Here is a 25,241-nt window from a genome sequence, read left to right on the forward strand (position 1 = left end):
GTCATGGTCCTTTCAACTTTAAACATGAGCAAGATAGCATCCCTCTTTCAACCTGATACATGCCCCCTTTGCGTTGTTGAAGCAACTATCTTCAATAATCAATAATACTCTCCCAAATCCGTGTTTTCCAAAGAAAGCTTTCCATCCTACAAGCAGAACTCGGTTCCCACATACTCAGTACTCTGCACTAAGCTGCATCAAACATGTTTTTGTTGGATTTGTTGTCAGTTAACCAGGCATTTCAATCCATTCTCTAACAGTAACCTTATCTTTCTCTTTCCTCCTCCTGAGTTTTTTAACCGCAAACCTTACTGGCAAGGTTTTCATAGTACTGTCTCCATGGGTTGATACAGATACGGAACAGGACTGTGACTGAAACAGATCCCTGGGGAAAATGACACTAGAAACAGTCTTGATCACTGATGTTTCCCTAATAACTACTTTTATTTTTATTATCTATTGTCAGCGAGGTTTTTAATTCCTCTAATGTGTGTTGCGATTATTTGAGATAAGTATTCCTTTTCTTAAAAATTGAAATTGGTCATTTGGACAAATTCAACTGGTTGAGCAATGTTCAACTGTATCAGTATTGCTTTATACACTCTTGTCAAAACAGGCAAGACAATATTTGTCTAAAAAGTTGTATATTACCGTATACAGAGTCACACTGAATAGACATTAAATGGTTTCTTCAGATTCTAATGTTTTTTAAAACATTCCAAAATTATTTTTATCTTGGATCAACATATGGATAATTAGTTTGTAGCTCTTTGGGCCATCTCTTTCATTTTTTTCAATAGTGAATCCTGGTGGGCAGCATTCCAGCCTTCTGCAACTCCCCTAGCTTACAAGAATTGGCTAAAAATTAACATTATTGAATAAAACAGCTTCTTTCTTTGGCTATTATCTTTGAACATACCTTATCTAGATACGCTGGTTTTTAAATATTAGCAAGCACTGTCTTAGCTTCCTTTGTTATAAATTATATGCAAAACCAGGTATGGTACGAATACCTCCTGTTACATCATAAACACAGCAAGCTGGGGGTTTTTGTTGTTTGGGTTTTTTGTTTTCTTTGTTTTGTTGGGTTTTTCCCCAAACACACAACTATTTCCTAATTTTATATCGGACCTACACCTAGATCTTTTCTCTTTGCACATAAAAATTGACGCCTTCTCTGAACCTACATCACTAATACCTTCATGATTAGCACATTTCCTTTCTCACCTGCTTCTTTGTTTAAGTTTGCAATTATATTGACTGCCATTTATTTCCTCCTCCTCCTCTTCATCCTCCCAGCTTAATGTGCAGAATGCTTTGTGTTTTATTAACACAGTTTCACTGACTGTGGAATCATGTCTTTTTGGCCGTCAGTATGATTTTGTTGAATACTTTATAGCTTCCATTAACACTTCCCTTTTAAAGGTACCTTCCCGGACAGTTATCCTGCCAATTGTTTAAACTCAAAGAAACAGACTCTTCTAAAGCTCCTTACATTACTGCCTGATGCCATATTCTGTTTGCACAAAGTAAATACAGACAAATAACAATCACTGGTACCTAGGCAACTGTGGGATTTCAGGTCAGCTATTAACTCTTCTTTATCTGCTTGAACAAGGTCAACTATTGATTTATTCCACAGTGGGTGCAGAGCTGTGTGCATTAAAAAAAATGACCTATTCCTTCTAGAAGCTTTCTGGAAGTCTTTTTATTGGCATCACGAAATGTCAAGTAAATATTACCTGTTTTAAGCAGCCTATTTTATTTGCCTCCCTATAAGAAGCATATACATAAGGAAATGTTTGTTCCATTCCTGAGGATCTCTCACAGACCTGTTAGAAACACATAATAGATGAGAGGTGGTTGGAAACCTGAATAACTTGAATTTGTCAGGAAATCCTTATGTCTGCAGCTCTCACAAATCGTGATGTTTTAGAAAACGTTATGTAATATCCATTTAATCACACACAGGACAACATGTCTGAAGTCCATCTCTACTCAAATCTGGATGAAAGCATTAGCTAATGTTCTGTGCCCCAGGACTGGGCTGACCTCTCGCATGCTGTTCCATCCTCAGGGGACTTCTTCACCCCCTTCCCTACCATCACATTTATTTCTTCCTCCACGGCTTTGCTGTCTACCCAATTCCTCTCTTTGTACAGTAGCTTGGGAAAATCACTCCAGGCAAGGATTTTGAGTCTCTCAGATATGACGTTGAGGAGATGTGACCTGACACACAGAAGGGAAAGGGAGAAGATGGGGGTTAGAAGCTAGCCACAGCTGAAGACTCAGACTGAGTCCCGTGTAGGAGAAAGGGTAGGTTTCAGTGAGTCACCCAAGGGAAAGCATCCTGATCCTGAAAAAGAAATAGGAGTGAGGAGGATTCAGAGAGAAATGCTCTCCTGCTTGAGGCTCCGAGCATGCCGAGAGAAGCAGCAGTGAGAGAAACTGGGAGATCTGTGAGAACCATTGATTATTTCGTTGGCAAAGCAGTGAAGTTCTCTATTATGGAGAATGGCATATCGGTTTTTTTATGTCCCAAAAGATAAATGCTCTTCTGGTAGGCATACATCTCAGCAAACACAGGGCCAGGTGAACTAACAAAAGGTTTCATAGGGAATATACCAGTTACCCCAGTTAAAATCATATCACTGTGCTTCAAGTCCAGATTATGTTTATAGAAAAAATAAACCAACAACAAATAACTTGGGGAACAGCAGAAACCAACTCACATAGCATATTTCTCCACCTCTTCTATGGGACAACCATTTGGGCCCAAAAAAGGATTGAAAACCTTAATGCAAGCAGTTACGCCGCATTTTCTATAAATCGCTTCTCAGGACAGCAGTTCGTTCACACTGCCTGGGTGTCCTCATGTGCCAAGCAGAGGGAAGAGTCACCAGGACAGGGATGTTCTTGTCATTTCCATTTCATCCACATCCCCCACACCAGCAGCACGGGGAGGAAATGCACCAAGGTGAACGAACATGAAAGCGGCCAGTCGTCGAGCCAAGCACTGGCCTCAAGGGAAGGGGCAGCAGCAACGGGGAACAGTTTATGTAAGCGATGCAGCTCCCAGAAGACGGGAGCAGCAGTAGCACAGAGCAGGACGTGCTAAATACAGATTGTAGCAGGTGGTCCAAGAACTGGCTGTGATTTCAGCAACCGGTTTATCCAAACCGGACGGAACTGCTTACCGCACAGCCCCACAACAGCAAAAAGCAAGCTAAAAAACACAAAAGCAGAACAGGCGACTGAGAAGATTCAGCAATCACAGACTGCCAGGAGATGAGCTGCACCCTGAAAACATTCCCACAGATGTCAAGAGTGTGACAATCTAATGTATGAAAAACAAGGAAACCCGGCCTCTTGCAACAGAATCACAGTATCATAATTTTGGCTGGGACCTACCTCCAGAGGTCATTTAGCACAACCCCTGCTCAAAGCAGGCCTAATGCGATCTGGTTGGCCAGGCTGGCCCAGTCAAGTCAAATACCTTCAAAGGATGGAGGTTCTACAACCACTCTGGGCAACACATTCCACCATTTAACCATCCTCACAGTAAAAAAAGTATTTTCGATATATCTGATTGAAATTTCCCACGCTCTAACTTGTGTTTGTTGTCTCTCATCTCATCATTACACACAATCGAAAAGAATCTGGCTACATCTTTTCTGTATCCTCTGATCAGGTAGTTGCAGACAAAAAAAATATGGTCCCCTCTGCCTTCTCTTCTCAAAGCCGAACAGGCCCAGGTCTCAGACTCTGCTCACATGCCATGTTCTCCGGTCCCCTGACAATCTTAGTGGTGCCCACTGGGCTTGCTCCAGTGTTTCACTTAGATGCCCTGGAGAGCCCAAACTGGACACAGTATTCCAGATGCCGTCTAACAACTGCTGAAGACGTGGGGCATCATTTGCCTGGGCCTGCTGGCTACACTCACTGTCACAGACCGGGATATGGTTGGTGACCTTTGCCGCAAGGGCACACTGCTGCTTGAGTCCAATTTGTCATCCATGAGGACCTCCAAATCTTTTGATGCAGAGCATCTCCCTAGACAACCAGCCGCCAGCCTGTACTGCTGCAGGGGTTAATCCGTCCCAGGTGGAAGGCTTGAAACTCACTCTTGGTGAGTATCTTAAGATTCCTGTCAGACCATTTCTCCAGCCTAGCCAGGTCCCTCTGAATAGCAGCCCGTCCTCCCCCTGCATTTTTACCACTCTTCTCCATTCGGTCTCATCTGCAAAATAGTTTCTTATGGACACAAAAAGCTTCAAGAACAAAGAGCAAAGATCTCTCACAATATATAGGAATTTGGACTCTTGCTGAAGACCATCAGTGAAATTTTTAACATTTCTGCACACTTTGTTCACTTTGTACTGTCCAAGTGATTAACTGATAAGCCCAATTCTGCTCTCATTTATAGCCGTCTAAGCTTGAAGTCCATTAATTTGACACCTTTCCTGACGTGAGTCCTCTGCACTGCATCTTAAACAGGTAGCAACATTTAAAGTCTATTAACTTTATAAATAATGAGAAATATTTCTGAAGACTTTAAAACACGCCATCAACCAAGGATGTTACCATCATATCAACAAGTCAAGGATTCCTGATGATGACCACCTAACTTCACCTGAAGGTTAGGTGATGAAGCATCCAACTCTTATCTTTGTGTCCACATGGAATGAGTCACCACCTACACTCATGTGAACAAACTCTTCCTCAAAGAGCTTATAAATTGAGAATGATGAATAGCATACAAAGATTAAGGAAGACAAGCTATTTGGTCAAAAGAAACAGAACGTATATCGTACACAATGTAAAATACCATCTGACTTGCAATAGCTTTTCCACATGCAGTAGCTAGTCGGCCAATTCCTTGCAGCAATTTTTCATCACAGAATTGGATCATGAGGAAAGACATAAATATTTCAACAAGTTTCTAAGCAACTGAAAAACAGCGCTTTGCAAGGGATATATTAAGTCTGTGTTTAAGCCTAGTCTTTACTGGGAAATAAGGTCAAGTTCTGATTTTTGGTGGGTTGTTTTTTTTTCCAAACCAATTGTTAGGTTACACTCAACATCTTGATATGAACAACACAATTATAATTCTCGTATGTATTTACCAGCTGAGGTAAACACTACTAATTGTCCTAGTCCTGCAAATATTTTAGAGCGTACTAACTAAATTGAGAGGAAAGGACTTTCCTTCACGTGAATACACTAGTACCGCATGTACCAGCTGTGGGAAAGGAGAATCTGACATGCCATAAAAGGTGCTGGTAACTTACCCCAAACATCTGCCGAAGGTCAGGATCTCGAAAGCGGAAGGGAATGTTAGACACATGAAGTCGTTTTGGAGTGGATTTGCTCTCGGTATTCTCACTGCTCTGTGTCTGTGATTGCTGTCCATCTGTCTGTGCCCCTCCTTCTGTCTGCTGAAATCAGAAAGACAAAAGTGTGTGCATTAATAGAAACCACACAAATTCCTTTCACGTGCTTTATCTATCTCTTTTTAGGTATTAGTACTACACTTGCGATTGTGGTATCTGAGCACTTGACAATTATTTTGATAAAGCCAGTAATGCTTAATAATTGATCTATTGTTCTTCCCCTCCCTTTCCATGAGTAAACAGTAATGAGATCTCAGCCTCCCTCCCCTCAAATCACCTTTTAGCTTAGTGAATTTGCCTTTGGTCTTTCTAAATTGCTTCTCTCTTTTCCCCTGTTCTTCCTCACTTCAGCTGCCACCATATGAAAGCTCTAATGAAGAGGCGGATCTTTCATATCCTGAAGCTGGGAGGTAGTACCGCCACTCTCATCTCATGTGGCAGGATGTTCATGCAATCATCAAAATCCCACAGCTGAAGTGCCAGCTCTTCACCAGGCCAATACCAGAAATGCATCCCCAGGCAAAACGGCATCTGCTCTGTCAAGCTCCCTTCGGAGAAACATTACCCCAACAGAAGATCTATAATTAAATGGTAAAATCCATATACGAACAGCTTACGGATGTCTTTGATCAACTTTTCTCATACATTTAAAAGTCAGCCCAGGGACAGGAAGCAGTCATTAGCGCTGCAGGATTTATCAAAACTCTAAGTGCTACTTCTGGCTACCAATTCCACAGCTAAACCAAGGGAATTTGTTTCTGCATTCCCAAGCACTGACTGGTACAGCAAAGCCAGGTCAAGGGGTGGGCAGGGGTACTTGTGCACAGAGAAAGTACAGCAAGAAGGCAGAGGAGTAAGGGAAACCAGTGTACGAGAGGAGAGACCTACGGCTTGATGAGAAAACGGTACTTTTCCCACTTTAGTCAGAAAAATGACCTCAAAAACTCATGAGCTACAGAACAAAGTAGACTACAGTTTGATGGGTTTTATTGCTCTGTCCCTTTCCAAGGGAAGCGCTGACAGATCAAGGCATTCAAAAAGCACCCACTCACTCCCTCCACCTCTGCTGCTGCTTGCCTCAGCCTCCTAGGAGTCATGCTTTGACCACCTCTGTGACGCACTTTTAAGTGTCATTTCATTTCTTTAGATGTCAACCTGACTTCTTCCTCAACCCATCAGGTGAAAAGAAGTTCTGCAAGAAGCCAAGGACTGTGTAATTGCTAGAGTCAGACTTTTTAGGCACCTTCAAGAACATACACAGGCCTTAAACTAATGATTTAGGAATAAGGGTTTTTTCATTGTTTCGGGCCTTCCCCCCCCCCCCCGTTTTGAATACACAATTTGTGTACCAAACAGGAAAGAAATCTCAGGGGAGTTGCCCACACTGACTTCCCAACCACTGACTGGACTCACTAGACTGCTCTGCGCATCATTCAGTATACAACACTTCATGAATATTTGGAAAGAAACGTCTCTCCACAGATTAACTACACTGGCGACATTAAGAGAGCTTCTTCTGACCAGCAACATCTCCCCACAGACATGACCTTGAACTTGTATATTCGTCATAAAGCACTAATAAGAGCAAGCAAACAGTAAGCACGGGGGTCTTGCCATGCTGAGTAAAGCACTGGCAGCTTTCCTTCTTTTTTTAGTAGGGCTGCGCAGGCAGCACAAAACACATTTGATCTGGTTAATATAAATAAAGCTGCGATAGGAAGAATGGAGATACTGCCCTACAAGTATCTCTACTCTCCAGAGCTGCGCAAGTCTCAGGAGAAGCCTAACAGGATGAAGCATTTTTATTTAGCTAAGTCTCATCCATCCCCAAACATCAAATTTTTAAGAACCTCTGAAACTTCTATTTGATCGTATCTAAAAAGATGCCTCCCCCTCTCCAAGTTCCTCCTCTTCTCCTATCCTCACCTTTATGACAAAATCCATCTCCAAACATACAGAGAGTGCACCCTAGGGGAAGAATCAATGCATCTGGCTTATGATTAAATCACACTATGCTATTTGGTGGTTTTATTTTTATGACTCCATCAGAGTCCTTTGCTCCTCAGGGCAAATCTGTCCAAGAACAAAACAGAGGGGTTGCCCATCCATCACCACCGCACACAACGCCTGCAAATGAGTGCTCCAAAATAACTCCCCAAAATCATCAACACTCTTGCTAAAAGGGTTCTCTACAATCCATTTTGGAGCCCTGCTACTGCAATTTGCCAAATCTCATGTTTTCTATGGCTTCGCGTGGAACTGGCAGTTGGGTGAACACTCATGCACACAGGTGCATCTTCAAACACACACACTAATGCATCTTCTGCAGTGTGAATGAGGAGAGGTACAGATTCTGAACCGTGACAACAAAAATGGGTTAGTCTTTAAACTCAAATTTAGGTTGAACAGGATTGGATCTGCTGCTTCCACAGGAGAAGAAGCCAGGAGGTCGTTTGCACTCCTCTCCCATCCATTTGTTCGCAGGCAGAGGGCAGAACTCCTTTCTTACCAAGGGTGCGACGTATCACGTACAGTGGCCTGCTCAAAAACACTCACAGCTGCTCCTGCATATGGCAGAGAGCTGCCACCACACAGGAGTCATTTTGCAGCACGTGTGATATGTACACTAAGAGAAAGGCTTCAAAGAGGAGAAACCATAGAAGGAACAGGGGATCTCGGTCCACTCTTACCTTTCTGACTACATTAAGAATCCCCAAACGCTTTTCAGGCTTTCACATATCCTTATTTTTCAGCAGTAGTTTAACATTAAATACCTTTTCTCTCTGGATGCTGTAGCTCCCTCATTTCTATCATCCATGGCCCTGAGGTGAGATTTGAACTTTCAGCCACTATAACATTAGTTCAATACATTTGTCTACTGCCACACATTCAGCTACAACACAAATGAAAGAAATAGTCTCCTCAGATCTTGCCTCTTTTTTTTTTTCCCCCCCCTCTCCTTTTATAGTTATTCCTTGTCTTAATTCATTAGGAAGGAGATGAAAGGAAGGGCCTGGAGCCTGTTCTCAGGCAGTACATAATGGAGACTGGCAACAGCACTACCCTGACCAAGTTAGATGATAAAAGCCCGCATTTCACCAAGTGCCCACTCCCCACCCTGACTCCCTTCCCCACACCGAGTTCAGCACGTCAACACTTCACAGCAAAGAATCGGCCCTCTCCCTTCGCTACGGACAGCAATTCAGCTCAGAGGGGAGCTAATATGTGTTCCCTAGGTCTCAATGCCTGTCATCAGGCAACACAGAGACACGCTGCGGCAAAGATCCTGCATTTGAAAACAGTATTGGATCTACCTTACCTACTCAGCATAGTCTGCGTAACATACACTTACGGAGGTGGTAATGTCATTCAGGCCTGCACACGCAAGCTTTGAGCTCCGCTCAAGGTCACTGAGAAATGCATCAGAGTTCAGAACACGTGCAACATGTGCTTCACTTTTAACTATTTGCTGCCTGTGCCCCCATGCCAGCTCCTCCCTTACACCCACCAGCACTAAGGACACCCTAAGCAAGAAAAGGCAAATGGAAAGAGAAGCATGGATGTATACATGTGCATGTACGCATGTAAAAGGGGAGAGGGACACCTAGTAACGCGTGGGTGTTCTGAAAGGTATGGGGGCAGCTCTACAACCGTCTTCCTACCTCTCGACTAGACTTTTCTGTCTTAAAGCAGCTGGTGAACAAGCGATTGCCGAAGATTTCTCATGGGCAGGAGGGAGGCAGGAGCTCCAGCACCACCTGAGCTCTGAGCAGATCTCCATCTGCATGGCCAGACAGAGGGCTACCTCCCCAACGAGCCAGACAAACACCAATGCGACAGGCCAGCACAGGGACTATTAATACCCAGCACATTTTGTTTCCGTCTCCTACTTGCTTCTAGAACTGGAACCGCTTCAGGTCCAAGTTATAGAAAAGCAAAAAACAACCCCCCGTCCTCTCCCTCAGGAAGCAGGCGGTCCAAAATGTTGTGAATCATAATGAGGAGGTTAAGAGCCATAAATCACTGCAAAGAAAATATTTACAAAATACAAACTGTAACTAATCACTATATTTAAAAGGGGACTTGGGTGGCTTACAAAAGCTGGAAGACAGACTGTGCTCACTCCGCTTGTTTGGATCAAGTGCTTGAGGATCTGTGTGGAGGCAAGGACTGTAAGCTATGACTGGCAGAAGGCAATCTCCTCACTGCAAAGGAGAGTGCAGATAATGTGGGAAGACCTCTGGAACTTCTCATGAAGAACCCGCATCAAAACGACCTGTCACCCAACAATTAATCGATATCCACTGAGCAAGTCTGGCAGAAAAACGAGGGAAGAATTAGGCACTAGACACAAAACCGGCGTCCTGCCCCACCACACTCTACCAGATAAGGAGTGAGGTCCTACACATCCAACAGCAAAGGGCATGGGAATTTCTGGTTCTTAGACTACACTTGTTTAGCAGACAGAAGACTGCAGGGCTAATGATCACCTTTCAACAGCAATAAATATAATTTTAAAATTATATCCATGTACTTGATTTTTCAGAGATGCCAGCAGTGTTATATTGAAAAAAAAAAAAACACTGGACTACACTACAGGCACAATTAACAACATGCCCAAGTACTTCGTATGCCAAAACCCAGACCAAAAAAAAAAAAAAAAAATCACTAAGGACGTACAAAATAACTTCTGCTAAGCTTTTAACTATTTTCAATATAGTCTCATTAATTCAGGGCATATTTTTTCTGATTGTTAGTTACCTGTTTTCAGACACACTGAAGCTTAAGTCATTTTGTTCGCTTTCCTCATTAAATAAAGATACACCCCACCTGAAGTCAGAATACAAATCTGACATAGGAAAGCACATAGGAAGCTTTGCTACCTATCCTGCATAATGAAGACATCTCTGATGTGTCAGGCAACATTTCCCATGTAGTGATGTTTAAAATTACTTTGTTTCTCTGAGCAGTATTTTTTCCTAGGATTCTTTGGTGGTTTTTTTCTTCTTTTTTTTTTTTTTAAATTTTTCTTTTAATGAAGTGGTGAAATGAAGCCCCCTAAAAGGTCTGCTCCGCTGGTCACAATGCCAAACCCTTTGTGAGCAGTTCCAGCGCATTCCTCACAAAACAGGGATGCCCTGACATGTTGAAGGAGGTCACAAGACTTCCTGAACTAGTGGTCACCCCCGGACAATTCCATTGACAGTGGTAGAACGGCAGTCACACAGTGACAGACTAACATCTGCCCAGGACACTGTCCTCTTTTTGACAGCAGCCAAATAGAGCATCTGTGGAAGAACATAAGAACAGGACAAATAGGACAAACATGATGTTTCTCCAGCAGAGTCTCCCAGCCTCCAGCAAACTGAGCCAGTTCACAACTTTGTAGCCGTTTCACTGGCCATGATATCACCCATGAAACGGTCTTAATGAGTTTTTTTGAGCCTGTTTATACTCCCAACTTCCAAAGAACCCCATGGACAAGAGTTGCATACCTAAATTCTTCATCATATGGAAAAAACAAGAAACAAACCCCTGTTTTTTTCAATATGTGCCACCTGATTATTTCCTGCGTGCATCCTAGTAAGTGAATGGGAAAGTTCCCTGGTTTATTTCCCATACCATTCAAAATTCTATGTACTTGTCATATGCCTTCATTCCTGTCAGCTCTTTTCATAAGTGAAGATTTCATTTCTTCTCATAAAGAATGTGCTACAACCCTTTCATCATCACTATTATCCCTCCCTGTACTACTTCTAGATATGCTATAACCTTTGAGAGATATGCAGAAGTACCGCAGCTGTATACTCCAACATAATGATATTTGCTGATTTATTTCCTATTTCTCTTTCAAAATAAATTTTTAAATCTGCCTCGCTAGACACAAGCCTGCAAGTACTGACAATAATCTGCTTCATACTCAAAATAATAAAATAATCTGCCTCATACTCAAAGCAAATTCCTGATGTTAAATGTCAGAGTTTGCTACCACAAAACAGCAATTTCTGAGCTGAGGTGGCCAAACAATCAGCAGCTAGCTACTCGTTTGAAGCTAGTTCTTCCTCGTGTCTACCTGCTCAGCAGTATCAAGAGATAAGTGAGGATATTCATTAAACATATTCCTCACCGGAAATACCTCACATGAGCAATTGCTTTAATTACTAAAGTGATGAAAAATAATTACAGAGGAAAATTCTGCAATCGCAGACTAGGCAAGAAATACCCAAGGGAAAGTCATCATTATAACATCATCCACGTGTTACAAAGTCAGTTAAGGAACCCTTGGTGCTGTTGGCTCCCTTCTTTCCAAACCCTTGCTGGATGTATGGGGCACAGCCAGATGATCAAGCAGCTTCCCTGTCTTGCTTCTCAACAGGATACATAGGGGTGCCCGACCACAGACGTGCCTCCTTTAAGAAATCAGAAAGTCAATAAATATCCCTTTATGGTATAGCAGGTGAGTTAAATATGTTTCAGGATGGCACATCAAGAAGCCAAGAGACACAATGCTCTGTAATTAAATAATGCTTTATATTGGTTCATGACAACGTAACACCAAGGGAACAGCACCTGCCATTTTCATGCAAAGTAATTTACATAAACTCATTCCTCTACTTCTGTACCTCCAGCTGCATTCCGTAATTTATACAGACATACAAATTCTTCCCTCTGACATTAACAAGAGAAATGAGTTGAATAATCAGCTCACAGTATTAAGTGCATTGCATTTACTATCAAGCAAGCTTTTTTAGTTCAGCGGATGATTAATCTCCCTCCGTGGGTAGAGCACCAGGAGATGCAGCGAGCTGACAATTGCTCTCGGCTTCTGGCCATGCACTCCATACACTTACCTTGCAACAACAGCATTTGCTGGATCCCTTCAAGAGCTGCTCTAATTCATTAACCCAGCAAAAGAATTGGACAGCTTTCTGCCAGGTCAGTGAATTAAAATGGCTCACGTAAGGAACGCCAGAGCCAGTAAATACGAGTGGGAGTTTGCGCTTGGAGCCAGATCTCTCCTTCCTGACAGCAGTGAATCTTTAGATCAGCTCAGCTGCCAGAGGTACTGCAGCCATTAATTAGCATCTCCACTTGCAGCTATCTGTGCTGGGTGTCTCCATTAGGGATAAGCGCACTAATGTAAACCAAGAAGGAAGGGGGAAGGGGGAAGAAATCAGGCGACCTAGCACCATAAGAAGTGAAATGCAAAGTGTCAACAGTTTAAGAGACAGGCTGCAACAGGCAGACCGAGTAGGCCAAATATGGTCTGGTACCTCAGTCTATTTATAATCCAGGTCTTTCAGCTGTGCTTTGGGACAGTATCAAGAGAAAGGACAGATGCTTGGAGATGAAGACCGGGAGACCCACATGCTAGGCAAGAAACAAAGCCCCACAGATGAGGCTTGATCCTAAAATAAAAAAAGATTCCAAAATATTAAGCTGTTTGTATTACACCACCTATTGTGCCAATTTCTTTTCCGTGTCCTTGCTCCAAGAGCTTTGAATGCTTTCCACCACACTCAGACCTCCAGAACTAAGCTCATCCTTAGTTGATGACACCAACCAGTCATGCCTCTCTGCTCGGGGCTTTTAGACTGCGTAGGAAGGCATGGACTTTGACTCTCAAAGTTTATTTTACTTAAGTTCACTGCTGATGTTTGACCTTATGTTTCCAGATCACTGTCTATTAACTCAGCCCCACTAATCTCAAATCATTTCGTCTGACTTGCCCGCCAGAATCTGCCACGTTTCTATGAAAAGGTACTCCCACCCAGTGTGTTAGGGACCCCACTACAGACCATTACATTGCTGGATAACATCTTACCAATCAGACGAAACTCCCCTTTCCATGAGGGATCTTTATGTCACCCCACATTCTTTGTTACTTTTGCAATTGTCCTAAAGGCTACCAGCCTGAAAAGCAGGAAATCCCTGCGATTTGAGCACACTTTTCGCTATCTTGCTCTGTCCTGCCAACTGGACCAGGCACAGGCCTTGTTCTTAAAAACAAGGAGAGACCTTATCTGTCTGGCTGAAGGAATTTCTGAATCATCCCATGGGAGCACAGGCTTTAAGTCAGCAGCTAAAAAATCTGCCGGCTGTTTGGTCTGGGGTATCGCCTTCACACACGACAGCAGCTGCGCTTGTCAGTCACAATAATGGGAGGGAAGGATCACATATCACCCGCGACGACTTTTGTTTGAGCAAGACAACAAAATGGTGAAAGGAAAAGATCCCTTAAAGCATAGCAGCCTAGTCCACATGGATTGAACGTGTATGTGAAACTAGTAATAAGCAGTGTATGTGATGGACAAGATGCCTGACGTTAGCTGTAGATGTTCAAGGTGAAATAACCAACCCGTTTTGATATATTTTAACAGCATGCTTTAGCTTGAGTAACTACTGCACGTTCTTCCTTCCCCCAGTTCCTTCATCATTAATCAGCATACTGAGAAGGAGAAAAGTTACAAGCAATTACATCCCAAAGGCACCCCACAGAATCAAAATAACTTTATACAGAAGGAGCCTTAAACAGAAAGATAAAGGGACACAGAAGATCCAGGACCTCGTGCATGTGAAAGTCTGGCATGTGAAAAGCCCTTGGCTGAGGCGCCTTCCCCCTCCCCCTGGATTTCTTCATGTGCCACCATCTGGGATCCTCTGGGTTTGATCAGTCCCAGCCATGGCAGCAGCAGCAACACGCTCATCTGCACCCTTACCCTTTCCTGGCTAGCTACAGTCTGCAAGCCCAACTCGGCACACTCGGCTCGCACATCTTTAACCACGTCAAATGGTCAGACCAGACGTGCCCACCTGTTCCCAACAGCCAGTACAAGCACTACGTGTTATTCAGCCTGTTTCTCAGATAACCCCTGCCAGTCAGGCTCCCTCCGCAGCCTCCTGGCAACACGGCTGCCTCCCAGCAGTCTCCCAGCAACGCTCCCTCCCGCACAGATGGGCTCCCAGTCCCTCCTCGCAGGCTAGCCAGCCTCCCTGCATGCTGTGGGCTCCCCGGAGCCGGCATTAGTTGATGAAACACAGAGCTCGGCCCTGCAGCGCAGTGGAGATGGCTCCTAATATGGAAGAGGAGCAGGAGGGTTGGCAAGAGCTTACATCCAAGGTCAAGGCTCGCATCATTTCCATTAAAAAGAAATGTTCTTGAGCTCTGGGCAAGGATGGGAAGAGCAAAAATACATGGGGAAAGCCACTGCCCTGTTTTATTCCCCCCGTTTCCAGCTTTCCCATCCAACTGGCAGTGCTCGAGATAGCTATTTGCTGGAGACGGGCAGCCCAGATCTTACTGGTTGGAAGGACATTGGACAATCTGGTACTAAAATGATGACTTGCATTTCTGCACACTGCACCAGCTCTAAGTTTTATTTCCAGCCTGTTCTCATCCACATTTGTGTTTGCTGAGAAAGGCACCTGAAGTTCCCTTTCCGCACTATGAATGCATTTTAGAGGGTTTGTACTCTTTTTCTTCTTCAAGCTGCTGAAGTCGCGGCATTCTCAGGATGAACTCAAAGATATCTTATCAAAGTCATAACCAGCAGTGTTAACCGTGCAGCCACTGCCCACTGCAGCAGGGGCACAGGCACACGCCAGGAACCATGCACACTTGAGCTGGCACTATCAGTTCTTCCAATCATTGGCATTGAATTCACTCAGTACTTGCAGGGGAAAAAATAATCTCTACGAGCCAAACACCCAACTACAAGTAAAACTGAAAGCATTAACAGATTAAATCCGCCCCTGAGCACCGAAGGCTCTCACCATAAGGCTCTTTATTAGGAAGTTAAGTCTTAACAAGTGGCTTAAGGGGTGGATAAAGCTTTTCCTGGGATAATCTGCCAGCATGTTGCCCAGTGCCAGTTCCAGGCCATGGGAAGAAGAAAGCAAAAAATATAAGAAAGTGAAAATCTTCGTCTGGCAAATGGATGCCCAGTAGCTAAGAGGTCCTCTCCTATCTTTGCCCTCTGAAGCTCCCTGCCATCTTCAGAAAGTCAAAGAAAAGTATTTTTCTACTCTGCTAGCTTCCTGAAAGCAAAACCACATTGGGATTACACCTACAATGCATATTCTCACCCTAATCCTTTGTAGTATCAACCTTCCAGAATTTGCCTCCATCACTTTCATTTGAACTGTTCGCCAATTAACACAAGGTAATTAACACTTTTGTAAAGGACTGTCTTCAGACAATGCACCATGATCCCAAGTACTACTGTTCTTTGCAGACACCTATTTATGAGAGGAACACGCACACGGGGAGAAGCAGGAACCTAGTAATGGAAGGTCAGAAGCTCTGTTTTGTTTATAATTCCCTCCTTTTCAGGTCTACCACTGATATTTGCTGTATAATTAAGAAACAGTCAGCAACCTAATCAATGGCTGCTTTTTCCCAAAGCACAGTGCTGCTTCCCCTGGCTGTGCACCCTTCTGCACTTACTGCAAGAGATCCGTTCTGCGTGCTGGCCGTGTTCGTGCTCTGCTCTCCATGCGGCTGCGTGCTTCCGTAGAGCGTCAGATTGTGCTCGCTGGTCTGGCCTGCATAGTCCTGAGTGTGTGGCACCCCATACTCTGTGGGAATCCCGTTCTGTGGGGGTGGCGGAAATGGGATTGTGGTGAATGGCTGCACCATTGCATCAGGAGTTGCTGCTGGCTCCTGGTTACCCTGAAGAAAGGGAAAAGGAGAAAATAGCTTTATACTACAGAAGATGGATCAAAACATCAGCCTGTGAAATGACATACACACACGTTCATGTCAATATCCCACCCACCATGACCATAAGATTGCACAGTCTTCTACTCACTATCAAAAAGAGCCTGCCTTGCTCCTCTGAGCCATGACACTGTTTTCCTGTTCTTTTTTGGGCAACTTTTTTGCTACTGGGTGGCATATGTAGAACAAATTATGGGGTTTGCAAATTGCATACCCCTGTAATCTCACGCAAGACTTTACGCACAGTAAGGCATTATTTTGGAAGGGGGAAGAGACATTGAAACACTGGAACAGAGCTGGAAACACAGAAAACCAGGGTCCTTTAAAATGCCTAGAAGTACCATATCTGGGTCCATCTCCTCCAACCTGATCCTCATGGCTCTGCTCACAAGCAAGCACATAGTGCAGTTCAGAGCACATTCCTCTGTTGCGTTACAGCAAGAGAAAAGAAGTACTCATTTTATAACTGATCTGTGCAGCAGCCCCCTCCTTTGCTCCAGCAGCACTGAGTACAGAGCATGGGTGCTCAGGTACCAGTTGCTGGAATATCCCATTTGCTTTGCGCTAACTGTGCAGAAGACGCCAAAGAGCTGTGAGACCTGAGTTGAGAACACAAGCCTGGAGCATACTCACTCTCTCCCCAGTCCCGAGCATCACTACCATCACACGAGGCATTAATTACCCACTCCTCCCTCAGCTTAGGGTATCCCACGGAGACCCCTATGCTACGACAGTGGACTTTTTAGCAGCTTTTCGCACTGCCTTAGATGTAGTTGACACCAACCAGATGACTCAGAAACAGACAGCTGACCATGCAAAAAATATCCCCAAAAGACAGTAAAAAACCTACCCCACCATGCCCGAAAACCACCTGAAGCAAACATGAAAGCATGCAGCCCTGCAGTCACTGCAGGGATCTCACCGCAGGGGGAGCAGGGAGCTGCATTCAGCCACTTGGGGCGAAGGAGAACAGCCTTGACATTGAAACCCAACCCTGGGAAGCCCAGGCTGCTGCACTGCTCCTACCACTTCCACTGCCGCAGCAAAAAAAAAAAAAAAAAAAAAAATCCATGGAAAAGATTTATGATAGGAGGGCTGTTTGATTTATGTGTGTGTCAACAGACTAATCCTGATTTTAAATTTTGGCTGCTGTTCCAGCCCTGGGTCCTCCCCCACAAAGCCCAGAGGTGCTCAAGCCTATTCTGACACCAGCATGCTTAAATCAATGGAGTAAAAGAGAAGCAGACCTTATCCGGCAGATAGGAAAGGCAGAGGGGGAATTACCAAGCAGCCTTTCAGCAGAGAGCGTGCAGGGGCTGACGGACCTCCAGTGAAGCTGGACAAACCTTTCAGTCCCTTTTATCAGCCTACCTGCAGCTTTCCCTTCCGGGCGAAGGAAACAATGATAAATGCTGCGCACCTCCAGCCAGCACCGGGTCATTCAGACACTGGCTGAATCCCAAATTTGCTCTGACATTAGACTATCTGGTCTGCCTCCCCTGGGGGCCACGTGGCCACGCGCTCCTGCAACTGGGGAGAAGGAGAGGGAAGGGCATTCAATACCACTTAGCAGAGCCGAGCTGCAGCCTCGGCGCGCACCAAACGACGGACGGTTTCATTAACTAAAGTCCAAGCCGCGGCAAAGCCTCGCTGCCTGCAGAAACACAAAACTCCGCAGCCTTATCTGAGAAAAAAAAATTCAGGCAAGCGTGCCAGCAATGGCCAGTGCTCAGTTCCTTGCACGTACTCCCCTGAGCCGCTGCAGCCCTGCATCGCGTGCTAGCAGCTCTGCGGCGGATTTTCACACTCCGAGCACATTTTCTGAGAGCAGGACAGGGGTGGGTTTCCCCCCCACACACAAAAGGAGGGCAGCTCCACCAGCCCTCCACTTCTGCTCACACACTTTGCCATTCTCAGCTTCAAAGCGAGGAGTGTCTGACTCAAGCTACACCATCATCAAGATCTGCAGGGCGAGTTTTACAAACGGGAGGGAGGAGAGCCTGAACGACGGCTACCCCACTGCAAAGCAGGTATCAGCAAGTCCAGCGCTCACCTACTCAGACTACTTATCCCCGGTCACGACAGCTCCACTCTGTCTGCATACTGCCTCCTTTCCAAGCTCTTTTGCATACAATATTTAATTAGCTCCAATTGTCTGTGTGCTTCCACACAGCACACGTTGTCTGCCCCTTTCTTGGGTTTAAAATAGGAGCTATATATGAAACTGATTTCTTTTTTTTTTTTTATTCAAATTTCAAAAATTGGTAGAGTAACCCCAGGAAAGATGCAATAGCAGAAACTATTTCCAATTTTCTTAGAACAAGCTAGATTTAGAAGCCAGCAGTAGCCCAGACAGAAGGAAGAGAATGCTAATTAGCCACAAACAAAACCTATTTTGCTGTCCTCTCAACGGTGCAGGGCTGCTCCCCAAAGGACATACTCCAGTGTTTTGTTTAATCTCACTCTCAACTACTTAAAATGCCAGCCCATAAACCTTATATAATCTTATTTTCAATGTTTTTACCCTGAGTTAATACTGTTCCTTCTAGTTTAAACACATTTCAACCTTTTAAATATTTTCTCTCCCTTCTTCAATTATCTACAAATGTTTGAAGGACGAAAAATGCTCTCTCTCTCTTCTGTTGCTTGTGGTGTGTTGATAATACATGTTTATTTTGAGCTTAATCACACCACCAAAATATCCTGGTAACTTTATTTATTACTTCTCTCTGACCTTCCTAAGATTTTCAAATACAGTATTTCTGGTGCAGAATGAAATGGTTTTAATACCACTGTCACTCCCCCCCCCCCTTTTTTTTTTCTTTCCTTAATCGCACTAACATGTATAAATCCTATCTTTTATTACAAATGTATTCTTAATTTAATGTCTCGGGTTATCTGTATATCTATCACCATTACGCTTGTCCAGGTTTCATCATCCCACCGAGTATCTGTATCTCAAGTTATTTTTCTCTTGATATGATTATGTACGCATTTCCCGTCTGAATTTTTTTTGGTAATTTTAATTTCCTTTGATGCTTTAGAATTACTTTTCTTCTGTTTCCACTAGCGTCTACAGAAAAGGACTCCCGATGAGATCTCTGCAGGTTTCGTGGCATACTGATATCCTCCAAACCCAGAGGAGATTCTACCTCTTCTGTTATTCTACCAAATTTCAACATTTACACAACACTTCATATTTTCAAGAACTAACACAGAAAAAAAAATATCCCATTTATCTTCAAACGTAGAACCTGAACTCCTTTTCCAACTTCTAACCCACTCCTTTCCCTACTTCTAACCACCCTACTTCTAATCCTACAGTCAGAGGCACTGCTTTTCCCACTGCTCAGGTGGTACAAAGACCATGGAGAAACCCCCAAACTTCCTGGTGAAGGTACGCAGATAGGAGGAAAGCCTCAGCTGAAAGTATTTTGTCTATCCAGTCTTGACAACATACCTCACTGCACTGCCAGTCCTGCCTGTTTTGGCTCACGAAATTCTCTTAAACATTGACTCAAATGCAACAACGGACTGAGATGGATATGTCCAGGAGTAGTCACCATGCTCAAACACCTGCAAGGATGCCTTCAGAGGACTAGGAAAGCCCAGCTGCAGCTCCCCACAAAAACTACTGCCATCTTCAACTTGTATGATGGCATGAAATAAATCTTAAGTAATGTTCAGGAGCAGATAGACGCTTCTCTCAGCCACAGTGCAGGATGGCTGGCAGTCTCCAGCAGTGGAACTTGAGCAACATTTGGCTGCAGAAGTAGTTTCATCAGTTCCAGGTTAACCTAATCCTTCCTGGAGTTTGTGCTGCCACGCATTGACCCATGCTAGCTGTCATCCCATGCTCAAACTGGGAAAGGCTGTTCAGTGCAACTGAAGTGTAAACATACACTCCTTAAAAAAAAAAAAAAAGGAAAAAACTTAAATACAGTATATGGTAACCTGTAGTTCAAAGAAAACCAACAATTCCTATGTTTTCTATTCATTCTGTTGCTCTGCTCCCACAAAAATCATTCATCCACATCAGGTAGGAATTCAAAGCAGCTTCCCTCTTGCAAAATGCTGACAGCACCCAAGCCCTGAGGGCACAGGAGGGATACAGGATAGCTGTCTGGGCTCTCCTTTCGGGCCCCTTTTCTCAGCCTTACAAAGGTCTAGCCATGTCCTCGCAGGTGCCAACTTCCTTCCTTAGGTCAGGGTTTTGCCTAAACAGCTTAGTCCAAACCCATGCCACATTTTGTTTAAAAAACAAATTAGCTAAACCCGTGAAAAATCCCTAATGGGGACACATTTCTGAGAGTTTGTGCAGCTTTAACTTAATTAACAAACTTTGTAGCTCCAAGCTAAGCTGAGGATCGGTAAGTAACCGCATGCAGGGGGACCTTGCAGAAGGGTGGGAGCTGGGGACAACGTCTCAGCAAGGAGCAACATGGTTCAGCAAATGCGACGTAGGATGAATTCTTGCAGCAGACAGCAGGTGGTGATCCAAGATCACGGTACTGGAGCGCCAAGAGCGAACACCAGAAACGCACACAAAGGCCTCCTACTTCCATAAAACTGTCAAAGATCAGTCTATTTTGTGAAGGGATGGTTTTGTTTTGCTCATTAGAGAAATGGGTGTAATTATAGGGGTAAGAAAGGAGCCTTATAGCAATGCAGCTCCAGATTCCTTCTGCACTGGTATGCCATAATATGCATAGATATTAAAGCAAAACCAACCAAATAAAAATTATAATCCTGGTAAAGCTAAACTGGTACAATTTCTGTATAGACATTTCCACACAAACTGCCATGAGGTAAACAGCCTGTGCTGTCCATAGCCCTACTGCGAGTCATAAGCATCAGAGAAAGGTGCAGAGAAATGCTACAGCATGTAAACATCAAATAATCTCTTAAATATACCTTTTCACTCTGGTAACCCCCAAATCATTGGGATAGATGCAAATATATGCCTATTAGCGGAATGGGGTTTCTAATAGATGTGCCTCCACTGAACTCATTTTATGAAACCTGGAGCCAACCGACTTGCAGCTAACAGAGGTAATTAACCTGTTTGTGAAGACCAGTGTGTTCCAGGCTACGACTGTTTGCTCTCTGCGCTAACCTAATCCCTTTTGTAAACAGCAAAAACGTTTGCAACTCTGATCTGAAAAGCCTGGCACAATCGTTCAACCTGGAGCCACTGCTCCCAGCTCTCCATGGGAAAGGGATCCTTCTGAGGGAGGGAGATGCGAGGACCGCACCATCCCTCCTCCAACCCAGGTCACAGCCTCCTGTCGGGGAGGCAAATGTGACACGTGGCTCCGGCAGAAGCAGCCAAGCACTGCTCCCTGGCTGTACGCAGACAAGAGAGAAAGAGTGAACCACACAACGCTGCTGCCCAGGAGCAAGAGAATAATAATAATAAGGAACATGGGCTGAGTTCCCCCCACTTCTCACAGCTGAAGACAAATTAAGGTTGCTAGCAAGCTCCCTTTCCCAGCCCCTTCCAACACAGCCTCCCCTCCCAGTGCTCCTCCAGCAGGAGCCCTGGTGGGACTCGCTCTTGGCTGTGGCTCCAGAAGGACTCTGGCTGCAGCTGCCGCCGTCCCACCTCCAGCTGTGCACTCCTGCCCTCTCTCCCCTGCCAGCCACAGTGCTCCATCCGGCTCCGCTGAGCCTTTGCAGCACAGATCCCAGGAAAAAAAAAAAAAAAAAAAAAACCACAACTGCTTGCTTTTTGTTGTCAGGTTAGTTTTGTTCCCAGTTAAGAGTGCTGAAACGGCTTGGCAAGAAGTTGGAAGAGAACTGGAGCCAGAAAGGAGAGGGGGTGGAGAAGATGGGGAGGGAAGGGCCATGGGCACCAGCACTTGGATGAGCTGAGGCTGCCGGGGAGCTGCAGTCTCCAGCATGTGTTAACCCTCTCCCCAGGCAATCCCACAATTTGCCCGCTGATAACAAACATATCGGCAAACAATTTCTTCGCAAACGGGAATGGTTACAAAGCAGCATGATGGACTCTGAAAGACCCACCAGGAACTTGAGCATTATCCCTTCCAGAAAACCATGGGCTGGGATATTACACCAGAGATAAACCCCAACCTACATCAGTAGCTCTCATGGCATGTAGAACCTAAGCCTTGATTTTCAAAATTGTACTTTTGCTTTTTAGGGTCATCAAGATACTCGAACACAAGCCGAAGTAATGTATGGGATGATAAAGCGATGGCTTTCCAGCTCCCCCATCATGCCAAAACAGTGACTTGACCATGCAAACCCTCAGGTGCCGACGAACGTCATACAAGCTCTTTAAGCCAAAATGCAGCAATAATAATTTCTACATCATGGCTGCTTCTTTACTAATTAGTTTCCAAATGGAACAATGGGTAAAAAGCCTATGGAAAGGAAGTTTAGAGGTTAGAACTAGATGATCTTTAAGGTCCCTTCTAACCCGAGCCATTCTGTGATTCTCTGAAAAGGATATACAAAGCATATAACCACCTTCTCATATTCTTCATCTTTGTACAAACCTTTTCCTGGATTCAGAGGGGTGTGTGACCCTAAGCTGACACCCACAGGCCATACTACAAAGGCATTTCTGTTTCTACAGAGAGGGAGACTGGCATGTCTGTCTGTCTGGCGACCCAGACTGATAAAATCAACACTCTTTTTCTTGATGTGGGTTGATTATAAAAGCACCTTGAAGAGGATCACAGTAATAAGAGGTTTTGTATTTCATCTGCACGTCTGGAGCTTGATCTTCATTCAATATATGACATATTGGGGTAACAAAAAAGGATGCTGGATTTTGACTCTCCTACCATGGGCACAAGAGCAATTCCCCATGAATCCTCCCAAAACAAGTGCTCTACCTATAGGTAGTTTTGCAAAAGTTTGGTGGAGTTTTACGCTAGTTTTGTTAAACAGAGGAAAGTTTATATGTATGCTTTTTTTTTTTTTTTAATGTCAATCAGACGTAATCATTTTAGGAAATGCTTTTTGCACTGGGTTAACTTCAGCCTAAACAAGCTAATCTTCCACCAGGAAAGGGAAGGAAAAAAAAAAAAAGAAAAAAAAAAAGATGCCTGCACTCCAACTTGCACCTAGCTAACCATTTAAAGGCATGTTTTCTTCAACTTCCCGGTGCAAGCTTGCACTAGATTAGATAATCTTGCCTTTCCTTCTCCTAGATATGTAAAAGCAAGGGAAGAAAAAGTTATCTTCCAATATACACTCTATCATTCCAGGCCACCAAAAACTGTTCTGTAAAATAAAACAGCTGGCCTTTTTTTTTTTTTAATGCATTTCATAACTGTATGGGGAAGTTCAAGCCCCTCTTTTGTAGGAAAGGATGAAAGAAAATTATAGTCTTATCTTAGTCTTATACACAGGAAGCACTCACTCATCCCCATGCTGTCATTATTTCCAGTAATGGCCAAACTTTTGCCCTATCCCAATGCACAAACGCAGGCTCTCGGTGCTGAGCGCGTACATGCTTAATTAAGAAGCCCGTGGGCAACCTGCAAGGAGGCTTCCTGTTGGATACAGACAAAGCTTTAGAGTTAACGCAACATTAATAAGGAAGGCCCAGAGCCACATCTACTTACCAGCCTGAAACACGCTTTTCAGCTTTTAAAAAAGCGCTTATTTTCTGCTCCTGAAATCTACATTATTCCCCCTTCCAAAAAAACCAGTTAAACATTACTGGCATGAAGGCATTCCCACCAAACGCTTTCAATCAATTCACGCGCTCTGGGGTTGATTAGAAAGAGAATTGTGCTTCAAGAGACGACATCGAGGTCTCAACATCTGTTTCCATTCCATATTAGGAATGAAACTACCTCTGAGAATTATTGGGGAGAAGGGGGTGGGGGCCTGGAACAAAGGAAAAAGTCACCAGGATGGATGTGTCCTCAAGCAGCAAAGCCAGCAAGTAAGAGAAAGGCTCAGGCTCAATTTTTTGTTCCAGATCGGTCCTTTAGCACCTAGCCTGGCTCTGTTCTTCCCAACTCTGCAATATTCCAAGTGAATATTTTCCACTTCACATTCATAGTCAAACGTTCTTGGGAAAAAAGATTTCCATAAAATGACTAGCTTTCACCAAATCAGTATGAAAATTAAGCCTCAAAATATTACGAATCTAGTCATACGTTAATCCAGCAGGCACACAGAGTGGCAGAAGCATCTCCCACACAAGTGAGATTACTTTACTCTTGGGCGAAGAGGGTTAAGTTTCTTCTTTTGGACCAGAATTCAAATGAATCATAGCTAAGAAGCAGTGTGCTGCAGATGTGTCACGTATGTTTAATCCAAGCTAACCGCGATTAGCTTTTCAGCGGATTAGCAAGCTGATCACACTCATAGTTGCATGATTGCAGATCCTCACGCAGGGAGGCAGCAGGAACCAGAGGCCAGTGGTGGGGAAGGAACATGGTAACTGCTCTTTCAGGAGTGGTCCACGGTTCCATCAGGGCATCTGGGCACTCGTGTACATAACTCTAAGATGGCACAGAGGACCTGCCTGTGTTGGTTTTCTGCCTTACTCCTGTCACAGTTTGGGCTGGGCTGGCCACTAAAGCAAACAACAGCTAACCAGTGGTTCCTGGTGCTACTCAGTAAAAGAAGGACTGCAGAACATGGAATTTAACAGGGAAGAAAATCCCACCTGGTGCCGTGGTAACTCTTGACCAGGCTGTCAGGGTCGTGTCACAGCTACTGTCACCTCAGCTAATTCTGCAGTCAGATTACTTTCTTGAGACAGCTTTGTTTCAAGGAAGATGGTAGCTCTCCAGGTGACGTTGTGTTTCTAAAAACCAGTATTTGTTTCTCCAACTCCAACCAGGTACCTGAGCTGGACTGATAAGTAATTTTTCATCCCATGTCCCTGCTCTGCGAGTGAACTATCACTCTGTATCTGCAAGCACATCACCAAATCTCAGTGAGTGTGGAGAGTTATTCCTGCAACCTAAAGAATTCAAACTGCTTTCCTGAATGCTTAAATCCTCGTGAAGCTCGTTCAGTGCCTTAGAAAGATTTCTATCTACTTTAGTTACAGGAATTTTTCAAAGCCCTTACTATGTGACACAGCTATCTGTAATAGACTCTTCCAGATCTCTCTGTATGGCCAGCGCTCTTCC

At 44.2% G+C, this 25,241-nt stretch overlaps 1 protein-coding gene across 15 annotated transcripts in view; it reads right to left on the minus strand.

Moving 5' to 3' along the window:
- Positions 1-25,241, minus strand: part of RBFOX2 (RNA binding fox-1 homolog 2) — a 175,763-nt gene that overhangs the window by 46,358 nt on the left and 104,164 nt on the right. For 12 of the 15 annotated variants that reach the window (XR_010069280.1, XM_063321705.1, XM_063321745.1 and 9 more), the window contains 2 exons: positions 15,841-16,065; positions 5,292-5,438 (listed from right to left, as the gene is read on the minus strand). Coding sequence is in view for 14 of the 15 variants with exons in the window: in XM_063321705.1 (XP_063177775.1) it covers positions 5,292-5,438; positions 15,841-16,065 (372 nt within the window). In the remaining variant the exon portion in view is untranslated. The remainder of the gene's footprint in view (positions 1-5,291; positions 5,439-15,840; positions 16,066-25,241) is intronic. The other 3 variants (XM_063321788.1, XM_063321734.1, XM_063321697.1) reach the window with 1 other exon arrangement.

The sequence above is a fragment of the Chroicocephalus ridibundus genome, chromosome 1, assembly GCF_963924245.1.
Source record: "Chroicocephalus ridibundus chromosome 1, bChrRid1.1, whole genome shotgun sequence".
NCBI lineage: Eukaryota > Metazoa > Chordata > Aves > Charadriiformes > Laridae > Chroicocephalus > Chroicocephalus ridibundus.